General features: G+C 36.7%; 1 protein-coding gene across 1 annotated transcript in view; it reads right to left on the reverse strand.

The window, feature by feature from the left end:
• Window positions 1-248: 248 nt before the first annotated feature.
• The window catches only part of HS6ST3 (heparan sulfate 6-O-sulfotransferase 3), a 74,506-nt gene continuing 61,482 nt past the window's right edge, over window positions 249-13,272 (reverse strand). Inside the window, exons 2-3 of the mRNA XM_088136618.1 lie at window positions 4,640-4,644; window positions 249-957 (exon numbers count right to left, since the gene is read on the reverse strand). Of these exons, the coding sequence (XP_087992744.1) occupies window positions 249-957; window positions 4,640-4,644 (714 nt within the window). The remainder of the gene's footprint in view (window positions 958-4,639; window positions 4,645-13,272) is intronic.

Consider the following 13,272-nt stretch of genomic DNA (forward strand, 5'->3'; position numbering starts at 1 on the left):
ATTTGATGGATTTTTAATTTTCAAGTTTTAAGTAAAAAAAACATTATTTGTATTTTGAGTGGATCATTTGGTGGGAAATTGGATATAAAGTTAATTAATTAATAATAAATAAAATGTTGAAGAATCTTCATTTCATTTATTAAAGTTCCATTTGTCAATTCATTATTAAATCATTCTGTTCAGCAAAGTAATAATGTCTGAATAAAATATATCTCTGTGCATTTTCTATATGTGCACGTAAGGACTATTCACCACCGTTCCACCTGACTATTATAATCCTCAGTAACAGCTATTTCTTTAACTTCTCCTGCCTTTTGCCATTCACGAACTTTCTGCTCATGCAATATATTTTGCTCCTCCCATTGCTTCTGGTGATTTTGTTCATGCTCCTCTTGCTTAGCAAACTGAAAGCGCTGCAAAAATAGATCTTTAGCATATTCATAGAGCTGCATATCCAGGAAGTTGAGGTCTTCTATGCGCTTGTGTACTGATTCACTGATATCCACATTAGAGGCGCGAGTAATATTATATTGAGTGAAAGGGGAAATGAACTCCAGGTTAAATGTCCTCTCAAAGAGATACTGAGTTTTTCTCTGAAATTCTGTGAGCCCAAAGAAAGCCATGTTCTTCAGATTGGTCTTGGCACTTTGGAGAAGGATCATATTTCTTTTGCCCTCATTCATAAAGGTCAGATTATAGCATCCAACCAGGCTGAGGTCTGCCAACATGCGCACCTGGCGGTTGTTAGCCAGATTGTGGTTACAGTCCATAAATTCCTGTAAAGAGACTCCAGACCAGTCTTCTCCTAGGTAGCACATAGGCAACTCCTCTGGTGTGGGACTTCTGCCATCACACATGTGGAGGGATGTCTTCCATGTTGCACCTCTTTGGACATGCTTCCATTCACTCAAGTAACGTGACACAGGGTCCCTCAGCATTGTGATGTAATAGAAGTTCCTAAAAGAGTTAAGAAAATACATTAAGCCGTGGATGCAATTTTTAAAACATTTCTTCCTTTAGTGGTTTTTGGTGACTTTGCCACTAAAAATCATCGTTAAATTATCATTAAAAATAAGGCATATCAACACTAAAAACAATAGAAAAGCATTGAAAGACCAGAAGGATAGCCCAGCTGGCGAGCGCAGGAGGCGGGGTTTCCGTTGCTTCGCGCCCTTTTCGGGCAAGCGCGGTTTCGCGCTTACCGGCAACTGCTCCTGACTCCTTTTGCAAGGCGCCACCAGCATTTTTCCTCCCACCGGAGTGAGAGTCCCCATTTATCTACTCATGTGAGTTTTTGAACTGTTGGGTTGACAGGAACTGGGGAGGAAACAGGAGCTCACCCTGCTAACGCGAAGGCTGGACTCGAACCGCTGAAGCGTCGACCATTTCTGGCCGGCAACTTTCAGCGTCATTAAGCCGCTGCGCCATCGCGTCCCCTTAATTCTTTAGTGTATTCCACATCAAATTAGGATATTACTCTGGTTCAAATAATTTCATCTAAATCTATCATTCTGAAATACATTTTTCTAAGACAGTTAAAATGTAATAGCAATTATGAGTTGAACCTTGCCTACCCCTCCAACGCACTGGCATTTCAAATGAGAGACCATTTCACCCACGTGACATTCCCCTTCCCGTTTTTTGCTCCATGAGATAAAACACTGAAATGCCAACAGAACAAGTCAAAACTTCAGAGAAGGTTGAGCTACTTTATCTGGGCTGCAACTGCATCTACATCAAAGATACCCAGAAAACTAACCCTTTCCTCCTATCTAGGAGTTATCAGGGCCTCTGCAGATGTGATAGCCCTGGAGAAAGTGCAGGGTTTTAAACAGAGAAATGACACTGGGAAAAGTTTATTCCTTTTTCCTCTGTGACATTTATGCCTCAAAGGTTGTTCTTAAACTGAAAAACAATAAAATAATCATTAATCTCCTGCTGCCTGTCAATTTCTGCTCTAAAGTACACTCAGAAATCAGCTCTTTATAAGAAATACATTAGGGATTCCAATTTGGTATTTAATATGCAGTTTGGGGCAATAAATCAGGTTGACTCTTATACTTCTGTTTTGTAATTGTCTGATTCTAGGATTTCTTACCTAAAAGAAATCTTAGCATACAAATATTATTCAGAAGCTCTTTTACTTAACATTTGAACAAACTTATAGTTATTTCAAAAGATATGATTTATTATAATGCAGAAAGAGGCTGATGGTACAACTTGGAAAGCTGTGAGAGTGAAATAAGAATTACATCTCATTTGAAGGATCTCTCTGAACAGGCAGCCAAACGTATAAATAAATAAATAGATAGATAAACATATAAGTGCTTATGCCGAATGAGACACATGACCACTCTGCCTCCCTCTTTGTCTAGATTTTCGAGCAATTTGTAATGTTTGGAAAACTGGCAGTTCTTGCCCAGTGGCCAGAGGCTCAAGGCGACCATAACTATATTTTGTGACTATTATATACATATATTACTTTTCAAACAGTAAAATTCAATATTAGTTTTTAACCATTTTATTATACTAATTATCCAGTTGTTTAAGAATTTAGCTTTTAGCTTCTTTTTCTTAGGATTTTAATAATTGCAACTATATTATATTTTAGCTCATTTTACTATTTCATTTCTCCTCTCTCAATTTTTCTTTGTCTTGTAATTTCCAACATGAAACTGTACAAAATTCTGGTCAGTAACTGTAATAAAGGATATTAATTGATGTAAAGGATATTGATTGATTGATTGATTGATTGATCGTGAGCAGCTATTGCATGATCCAAAGGGCCTGATTACACATACGTAATGCTAAGTCAGGATTTGTTTTGCCTCTCGGTGCTTTGAATACCAAAAAGAATCCAGTATGTGCTTCATTGATTATAGAAGGGCTTTTGATTGCAACAATAGTCTCCAGCTGTGGAACGTGCTTAGAAAAATGGGAACCCCAGAACATCTCATTGTCCTCATGCAAAACCTATACACAGGTCAGAAAGGCACAGTATGGACAGAACATGGCTCCAGGTTGGCAAGAATTAAGACAAAGCTGTATACTCTCCCCTTATTTATTTAACCTATATGCTGAATATATATTGAGGGAGGCTTAACTTGAAAATATACTGAGGGAGGCTCAAATTAATATATATTGAGGAAGCATAACTTGTGTTATGCTGATACTACTTGCTACATCAAATGCAAACAATGTGCAAAATCTAGTAATTCAAGGTGAAGATGCACAATGAAAAAATATGGATGGAGTTGTACAAAGGCCTTCTTGGCCACAGCTGCCACCTGCTCTTCAAGAAGGAGTTGTGAGTCCAGGAAGACCCCCAGATTGAGCACCAACCTTGAAGGGGAAAGTGCTACCCCATCCAATGTCAAAGATTGGATCTTTGGCCCAAACACCCACAGCCACTGGATCTTGGTAGGATTGAGTCAGAGATCCAAACCCACCCAGCCCATCTAAACCCATCCAGCCTCCAGGTACTGGGACAGAATCTTGATGGCCTCATTTGGCTGGCCCAGGGTTGAAACATATAATTAGATATCATCAGTATACATGATAGTGAACCTTAAATTGGTGGATGACCTCCTCCAGGGGTTTCATGTACAGTAAATGTTAAAAAGGAGGGGAGAGAGAATAGAACCAGCAGCAAACTGAATGGATTTGATTATAGCAGTGATGAGTGCATCGTTGTAAGATCTGAAAGGGGACAGATCATCCTGGAAAACATCCCTCTGTGTGATTAAGAATCAACGTTGATCTGATGGTACAAAACCAATTTATGCTTTGTGTGAACATTTGAACTCATTCCAGGAGACAAACTAAGTTTGGCAACAATCTCTAAATCAAAACCATGGTTTAATATTGGCTGGAGAAAATAATTCCAACTTGTAACAAATATATTACAAACACTTAGTTTACACAATGACAGTCATTAACTAATCTCATAAATCTAGGAGACTGGTTAGGTTGGTAACTGTTTTTGAACTGGAGGAGACTAATCTTATCCATAATAGGAAAACAGATACTGAATCGAAAGACAGTGCATTCCTGCAGCTCTGAAATTATTTGCTGTTAGATCCTTAGCTCATTTGCTGTTTGGCTCAGAGATGGGTCCTTAGTACAATAGCCACATCATGATTAAGAGCTTTTTCTCATCCGACTCTGGAATAGTGGAATAGACTCCCATCAGGATTATGCCTGGAATTAGATCAGTTAAAGTTTAAAAAAGAGCCCCTATGAAGGTGCTTTAAAATAATTAAATTCTTGGGCTATATCTAACATTATAAAGAGAATAAATGAATAAAATAAATTAAACCTCCACATTGCCTCATTTCTTTTCACCCTCTTCAGGGGGACAGTAAACCACTACTACTGTCCCAATTACAGTATATAGTGCAAATCAAGAACAACATTTGAACAGCTAAAAGTTTATCCAACATAATCCTGAGATGAGACATTGGTCATCTGAAGACTGATGTAAGAGTGACTGCTAATATTTAATTTTATGGGATTAATGACATTATTTCCCCATATGGCTGATCCCTCTTGTCCTGTCTCTCCTATTTCAGTCTTCATGGTCTCAAGCAGCTTTAGTGAAGTGGTCTCTTTGTTATTGTCTATATATTTTAGAATTTACCCAGGCTAGGAAATTATCAGAAAAAAAGGCTTTTAGTAATTAATACCAAAGTGAAATTAGTCTGAGCTTGGAGCACATCAGGGAATAAATGAAACTTCCTAAGTGTCAATGGGGTAGTTATATGACATCCCATACTTTGCCATTTCAACAAAGATTCTTCTCTTTACAGCTGACGTTATATTGACTTTCTTTTGTCAGATAAAAAATGTTTGTTGTATTTAATGTTGCAAAGTTTTGGATGGCATTGAATTAATATGTATATACTATATGAATCTCTTTGGGCATTGTTTACATTGTTGATATTTTAAATGTCATTTTATCTTTGGATCTTTTTTCTCTTTGTTTTCTTTGAAATAATTGATTGTTTAATATTGAAACTGTAACTCTCAGTTAACTTAAATATATAGCTGTCTTACAGAACTCAAAGTCTCAAAGTTAATCTAGTTCCAATGTCAGTCTAAGAAAAAAAAAAACTAGAAACCAATGAGCAATTTTCTCTTTAGAAACTATGACATAATAAGTCATGTAAGTATAGAGTTTCTGTTGACAACTTTTGATTTCAAAAGTTATAGTCTTTGATTAAGGCCTTGTTATTTGGGATGGAATTAAAGAAATTTGTTCACCTTCTGGGTGCTGGGGAGAGCGGGAAGAGCCAGCCCTGGGGATCTTGGGGGGAATCTCCTTCCAGAGGGCAGGCACTGCTACGGAGGAGGTACACTTCCAGGGTCCTGATAGATGGCCTTGTTTAATCAAAGGACCCTGCCAGATTGGAGCGACTGGGCAGATTCCATGGGAGACAGACAGTCCCTCAAGTAACCAGGCCCTAGGCAATACTTACTGGTATACTTTATGATAATTATACCATCTTCCATTTTCCATACATGTGCACTTTACTCTTAGCTCATTCGAAAGCTTCCTAAATCACACTGATTTCCTAAGCTGCCCCCCAGCATTTTTCTCATTGGATTGCTATGCAATTGTACTTTCAGTATCTGTTTTTAGAAGCTCCCTTAGAAATCTTCTAGGGGATTTCTGTCCAGGGATTCTGCCTAGAACTTCTCTGAGCTTGAAGAAAATAGTTTCTCCTGAATACTATAGGACTATAGATGTATTCCTGCTATGCTTTCTGTAGTATTTTGAATGCCAAGATGATGTGGCTGTGTTAAAAAAATACAAGCTGCCATTAACTTCTCCACTCTGCCCACACTTGTCATATCCACACATTTAATTGCATGTTTTCTGTTTGCAGCTGCTGGCATTTTCTTGCTTTCATTCAGCACAGATGAGATATTAGTGATGAACTGCCCTTTGTCACCTTCTGCAAAGGAAATCGCTTTCATTTATTTAATTTGGATAGAGAAATAGTGACATTTTATTACAAAAGATCTAAAGGAAAAAATAATGCTGGGAAACAACTCACACCTCCATCTGAGAACAGAAGTTGATTAATACAAGCCATTAGGGAAGCAACTCATCAGCAATTCTTCAGCCATGCAGGAACCCCCCCCCCCCCACCTTAGAATTAATTAACACAGGAAAGGTTATTTAAGGAATGTGACTTCTCTGTGAGTGACTATTACAGAAGACTCTTGGCCATGGGAAGAAACTTGCTACATAATATACTCTATTTTAATTCCTCTTCCAACTAATTATGGAAAAGCAATGTTTCATTACTAGTAAAGCTGGACACTGTAGCAGTACTTAAATTATGTATTTTATTGCTGGAGGCACTGCTGGACACGTTTGCACTAACTGTAGCCCAAGAGCTCTCACATGGCGCTTTTCTTCCCTAAAAATGTGCTCAGAGCAGCTTACAAATAGACAACAATAATCATGAAAATACATTTACAAATAAAAAGCTGCAGGAAATCCAGAGCAGTTAGTAAATAAAATGAAACAATAATAGAGACAAAGCTATTGTAAAGGAAGAAAAATTATTCAACTGCTGTGTAAACCAGATAAATTTAAATTTAATTTAAATAATTTAATTTATTAAATTTTATTAAAAAGATTTATTTATTTAAATTTTATTAAATAAAATAAATTTAAATAAATTTAAATTTAAAGAAGACCTAAGCACTCAGGAGGGGGACTTCCATATAAGCAGCAGTATTGCCAAGAAAACTTCTCAGGCCTTCAAGACAATAGGATGCAGACAGTGGTATCCGCAGGATCTTGGAGCTTCTGTCTAAATGACAAAAACAGCATCAAAGTGTCACATATCCTTTGGGCATGTGCATACTGTGATACATGTAGAAAAGGGACAGGACCTTGTATAGAGATGCTACAAGATTATTAAACTGCAAGATGAACAGTATATCAGTGGAATTCCAGCCCTGTTTTGCATATTCAACCTCAGTATATCAGTACATCAAATGCAGTAAACTGTTCAGTAGGACTTCTGGATAGTGGTAAACTCACTGTAGCATCTCCAATCTTTCTGTTAGATTTTAAAAACCCATTGACAAAGCCATCCCTATATCCATTCTAGTTTTGCATGGATGCAAGACTGGCTTGTCCCTCAAGGTCAACTCCCTAGGTGACTGTGCTTTTATTATTAAGAAATCTAGCATTACCCAGTTTTCTTCTCCCTTTCCTTCTTCTTCCAATCTAGATAGTCTCACCCAAAGATGCAGTTTCTAGAAGCTCAAAACCAAGCAAGCAAACAGGGAATTTTTGCATGAGAGTTTGGATGCAGAGTTGGTCAGGAAGGCTCAAATAGCATGAACTCAGCCTAGAGTCTCTTTAACAACAATGATGGTTTTTATTAGCCTGTCAACAAAACTCAGATGTTGATGAAAAGTAATTTGTGTATCAACTAACAAGCTTCCTTGAGAGTCACTGATGTGAACTTATCCCAAATTGTACAACCAGACTGTGCTCCTGGCACCTTGGCTGGGCCTGCCAAGTTGAAGTCAAAATCAGAGCAGATCTGAGCAACTCATCCACCAAATAGCCAGAATATTCTTCACAGCAGTCCTGTGGATGATCCAGTGGCCTATCCCTATCCAACAGAGACCTGGTCATCCTAAACAGGGATGCTGGATGGAGTTTGCCAAATTAAATGCCTGATCATTTTATCATTAACAGGACAAAATTAAGATCTTTTGCTACTCAGAGCTCTTCCACACTCAGTTGGTTCCAATACTCATAAATAAGCAGAACAGCAACAAGAGAATTATGGAAACAAGGAGAAATATTGAGAAATATGACTGAAACTGAAAACTTATAATTCATAATACTGAACATTTTACTAGGCACAATTTAAAATCTATGAAATATGATTCAGAACCTGAACAAGCCAAACATTGTATGATTAAATGGATGCAAAATTTGAAAGCAGTCAAACAGAGGTGGAACAGACAGAATTTCAGTGGAAAAAAAATATTAAATTTACTTCGAATATTATACTTAGAGAGGTATAAGATATTTTACAATATATTACTCCAGTCATGATTGTTAAAATGAGTAATTCCTTTTCTGCAAAATGTTGGAAAAGAAATGAAGAGATTGGATCTTTCTTCCATACATGGTGGCAAAGTTGCACAGCTCAATAGCATTGGAAATTAATTCACTGTAGAAAGGAACACATTTTGAAAGTCATAATTCCATTTCAACCTGAGATATATTTTCTAAACTTCACTAAACCACACATTTCTTCACAATACACTGAACTGACATTATATGTGATAAGAACTGCAAGGATTTTATACCCTTTTTATTGGAAAAGATCTCTGATCCATCCTATCGTAGAATGGTTAATTAAACCGTGGGGATATGCTTTGATGCCTAGAGTAACTTCATATCTAAAAAGGAAATCTGACGTACAATTCAATCTTATTTGGAAATAATTTCTGGACTACAGTTCTATTCATGGAATTGTGCCACATCCCAAATTTGGGTTCTAGAGTTTATATTTTAATCTTATAGTCTACACTTTATTTACAGTATTTCCCCCCCCCCCTTGAAATAATAAATAAATAAATGAATGAATAAGGAATAAAGAACAAAGGAGTCTGCTATCCTAGACAGAATCCTCATTGCCTGAAGAAGTGAAGGTACCTGGTACTGGGGAAAATGATCAAATGAATTTGTGCTATCTAGTGGAGGATAAACTGAATACAGGACTTCAGAAGAGTAGATTTTAATGAACTCCAAGGGAAAGCAGGTCAGATCCAATGGCTTGAAATCCTGAAGGAGAAAAGAGTCCTGGAAGGAGGGAAATCCTACATAATGAGAAACTGAAGCTGTAATCACAAGCAATTCCTGTAAGAAGGAAAAAAAGAGAAAAATCTAAAGAGGCCAGCATGGATATACACATACTTGTACTCTATAGGAAATGGAAAGAGGAGATAGTGTTAGGGTTACAAGGTAGTCTCTAGAGTGCAAATATGCCTGCTTCAAGAGGAGGAAGAAGCAGGACCCTACAGGAAAGTACAATCCTGGCCACCTGACATCTTTGAAGAGATTATCAAGCAGCATGTTAGTGAGCACCTGCACAGGCATGATACAATACCCAAGGATTTTTTTTTTCTTTGAGAGAAGATATGAAGAATTTTCTAATGGTAAGAGCTGGTTATCAGTGGAACAGTTTGCCTCATAAAGTGGTATGTCTTTAAACAGAGACTGTTCATCTGTGGTTTAGGAGTTTCCACACCAAACATGAACTCTGAGGTCCCCTCTAATTCTATGTTTATATAAAGCTCTGATTTTTGTTTTTCCTAAAATTGGTAAAGAAGCAGATTTATTCCTAGAATAAGCTTCAGATCAGTAGTTCAGGACAGACCTTAAATTTATTACTTTGAACCAATAATGTGTCCATAGAAGTAGCCTCATTACGCAAGTCATGTGGAGCTACAAATTAAGAATAAGAATACTTTAGCCAGGAGAGAATTGCTTATACGGATTATGATTAATGAGTCACAATTTATCTCATGATTTCAAGCAGTGCAGGATGAATCTGTAATGACATATTGTCTCTTATTACTGAGCTGATTCTTGCCTCAGGTGTATTTTGAATTAAAATGGAGATTCTTCTGCCATAATACCCAGTTCCAAAATATAAGTTGTTCCAGTTGGGTTCCTGACCAAAATAAATGAATATTCCAAAGGTCCTAAACCCACGTAGACTATTGATTTTATTGGCATGTGGACCTGAAAAGCTTTAATTAGCAGACAATCAGTATCTGGCTTCAAATAAAACTAAAGTATTTAATCTTGTTATAATCCTTTTATATTAAAGTCTGCTGTTCATAGGAAATTCTGTATATATATACAACAGGTGAAACTCTAATGACTACAAAATTGTAACATTAGAGCCTGTAGGAAGTACTGTATATGAGACTTATTTCAGGTAGCTGAATAACTTGATACATCACTATACTGTTGGTACCAAAAATACAGAATTATAATTGGCATATAACAATTTGCCTTCAGCTCCAGTTACTAGAAGATCCTCTGCTTTTGTTGATGAAAAGCATTGTTGTGCCATCACGGTACAAGTTCTTCATTTGTATGTGTGTGTGATGTCATAATGCATGTAGAAAAGGGGTGGGAAGTCATTTCTTTATATATTTCTTTTCTTTTTCTTTACTATATTGTTTCTTTTTCTTTTCTATTTTTCTTTTCTGCACTTTTTATATTTTCTTTTTACTCTTTTATCTTTTAGTTAGCATTAGTTTTTATCTTTTTAATTGTAATTTTAAATAAAATTACTATAAAATTAATTTTACACAGTAAAAGCAGTAAGAGTACCAGTAATAATAACCCATATATTTTAAAGTAATGCATAAATCCATCATGCATTTTAACTATAATTCTCTAATAAGTAAAATATAAAAGATTTATCCCCATAGCCATAAAAATACCAACAATAGTAACATATGTATCTTAGACCCTTTTTACCCTCAAGCCTATAACTTTCTCTAACAAATAGAACATAGAAAGTTTATCTCCATATTAAAATATCTTTAAATCCTCTTCCAGGATAAAAGATTCCAATGGGAACAACCCATAATCACAATTTATACAATTTAACCCTGATGAAATAAGTCCACTTTGAACTCCTTTTTTCTTCTTTTTAAGAGGCTCGATCTTTAGTCGCTTCTTCAAACATAAGTCCCACATAATAATCTCTTATCATTTTCTTCCTGTTTTCATATTTTCCTTCTGTGAATCCAAAATAAAATGGCTCTCAGAATCACTCTTCTGATTTATAATCTGATATCCCCTTTAATTGTTAAAACATCATCTAACATAACTTGTAGGTCCCATGAAGCTTCTTTCTCCATGACACTCTTATAGTCAAACATTTTTAACTCCCTTTTCAAATCCACAACATCTTCTTCTGTGTCTTCCATATCTCATTTATAGTCTGACAGTTTTTTAAAGTCCATTTTAAGATCCCTCTTCAGATCATCCTCACCTCTGTTTTATCCAATAAAATATTTTCTTCTTCTATAACCTCTGTTAACTCCGCTTTAGGAGTATCAAAAAGTTTTAAAAATAAGTCCTGAACACATTGTTTCCAAACCAACTTAAATTCTTCTATAATAAGGTAATGTTCCTCCATTATGTTAATATCTTCTCCTTTAATTGCTCTCTGGTTCCCTCTACTTAACCTTGAAAGCCCAGTCTTATCTTTTTTTTTCTTTTCAGAGTAAAAGCTTTCCCTCATTAAGGTTTGTTACAGTTAATTCCAAAATCTTCAGCTGTATTTTTATAAAATTTAAAGCAGTCTCTAAAAACTATTATTTTAAATCCATCTGGATCCTTAACTGTCCACAGTCAAGATTCTAAACTCCCTTTTGCTGTTTCAAAAATTAAAGTTTTTTTTTTATTTTTAATTTTTAAACTTAAATCTTCTTTCTTCAAGGATAAAAGGAAATTCTCCTGGTATGCAGCAACTTGTCTTTCAGAAGGTTTTTAATTCCAAATAAACTGTTAATAGGTAGTTTCCTTTGTCAATTAAAAGAGGAAGTGTATGCAAATCAAGCCTTTTGAAGGCTCTGAGCCGCGGCTTGGGCTTGATGTTTCCTGTGATTCCCAGAGTGCTCAACTCACAGAAAGCCTCTGTAAGGAGTACTTGTGGGTGATCCAATCATCTCCTTTGTCCAGAGATGTCTCCAAAGATCCAGATCCTTCACTGGCTCCTCTTAACTGCAGTGGCTATCAGCTCCGCAAAAACGGAGCCATCCTCAATCTGCCATTACTCCCTAGGAAGTTGATTGATGACTTTTTCATAAGTTGGCTATTATTAGAGGATGACAAATGGGAAGAAGATGGGGTTTTTTGTAATAACAGAGAAGGTCTTAAGTTACTGTAAATTTTATACTTGCTTGGAGGGAGGGGGAAGTTGCTTTTCATGTCTTTTTCTTTTCTCTCTTTCTGTCTTTCTTTTTCTCTTTTTTCTTTTTTGTTTGTATATCTTTTTTTAGTTCTCTTTTAATTAGCTTTTATTTATGTACAATTTTAATAAAATATTATATAAAAATAAACTTACTATAAAAAAGATATTGGGTAAAACTGAAAGTTGTCATTTTGAACCCCAACACTATGTGGAACTGCTCCACTAGTAACCTAATTATGTATTAGTAAGCAAGTACCATAAGTAAGATTTCGGTTCCATTGTGATGAGTATCTTGTACTATTTAAGGTCTGAATTACAAGGAATATCTGAAGTCATTGCATCATTCCAGACTGCAGCTCAGAGATTAAATATTCAGTGCTGCTCATCTCATCAACAACACCCATTTTGGGCTATCATGAAAGCAGAACAACAAATGCTTTAAGTTATTATTGTACTTTTACTGTCAGGCAAGAAAAGTATTGCCACAAATATAGCCTTGAATAGGTTTAGCTTCATTTTTGGCTAGGGGCATCTGTGTGTTGGAGCAGGTGGGTGTAAGAGTTGATGCATTCAGCGCTGAATGAAACCCACGCAAAACACAGGTTCAGACGAAAGTAGTTTACTCGGGTGTAATGCACGCGGTTACAGGCAAAGCCAGAACTGAGTTTGATACATTTACATTAGTTTATATAGGGTTCCTTTCCTACGCTCCGTAAGACCCTCCTGGCTTCTGCTCCTGCCCGTACTTGGTTTTCCCTTGCCTGTGGCATCCCCCTCCCCTCTTCTAGATGGCAGGTTCAGCCATGGTCCTTTGTTCGTGGTTGCTGTGCTGGTGTGGCAGTTCTCATGCGGGCGAGCTTGTGATTGTTCTTAATGGTTTGGCAATCGCTGCTCGAGCTGCGGAGCTTGTTTCCATTGTTGATTGCTTGCCTGCGGCGGTTGGGGAAATCCACAGTTACAATGTATTCGAATTCTGCCTTTGGTTGATTGCCACCTGTTGGTAATTTACTTGTGGTTTGGTTGCTTCCTCTTTTGGCTGCCTGTGCCTGGGGCGTTGAAACTGATTATGTGGAATGGCATGTACCATGCTGGGCTGAACCTGGCAGTGGGGAGGTTAAGATGGTGGCTTGGACTACACAATGCCCCACCCCCTGCTTCAGTTGTGGCTGCCATCTTGACTTTTTTAAACCTCTCCCAGATAACACACATTTTTGGTGTAACGTATGTCACTAATGTAAGGTTTACCCTGTTCATCTCAGAGAAACTCTCGTGACACGTGTGTTCA

The sequence above is a fragment of the Python bivittatus genome, unplaced genomic scaffold, assembly GCF_059951505.1.
Source record: "Python bivittatus isolate LINGU-HERP-01145 unplaced genomic scaffold, Pbiv_v1 ctg000060_np1212, whole genome shotgun sequence".
NCBI lineage: Eukaryota > Metazoa > Chordata > Lepidosauria > Squamata > Pythonidae > Python > Python bivittatus.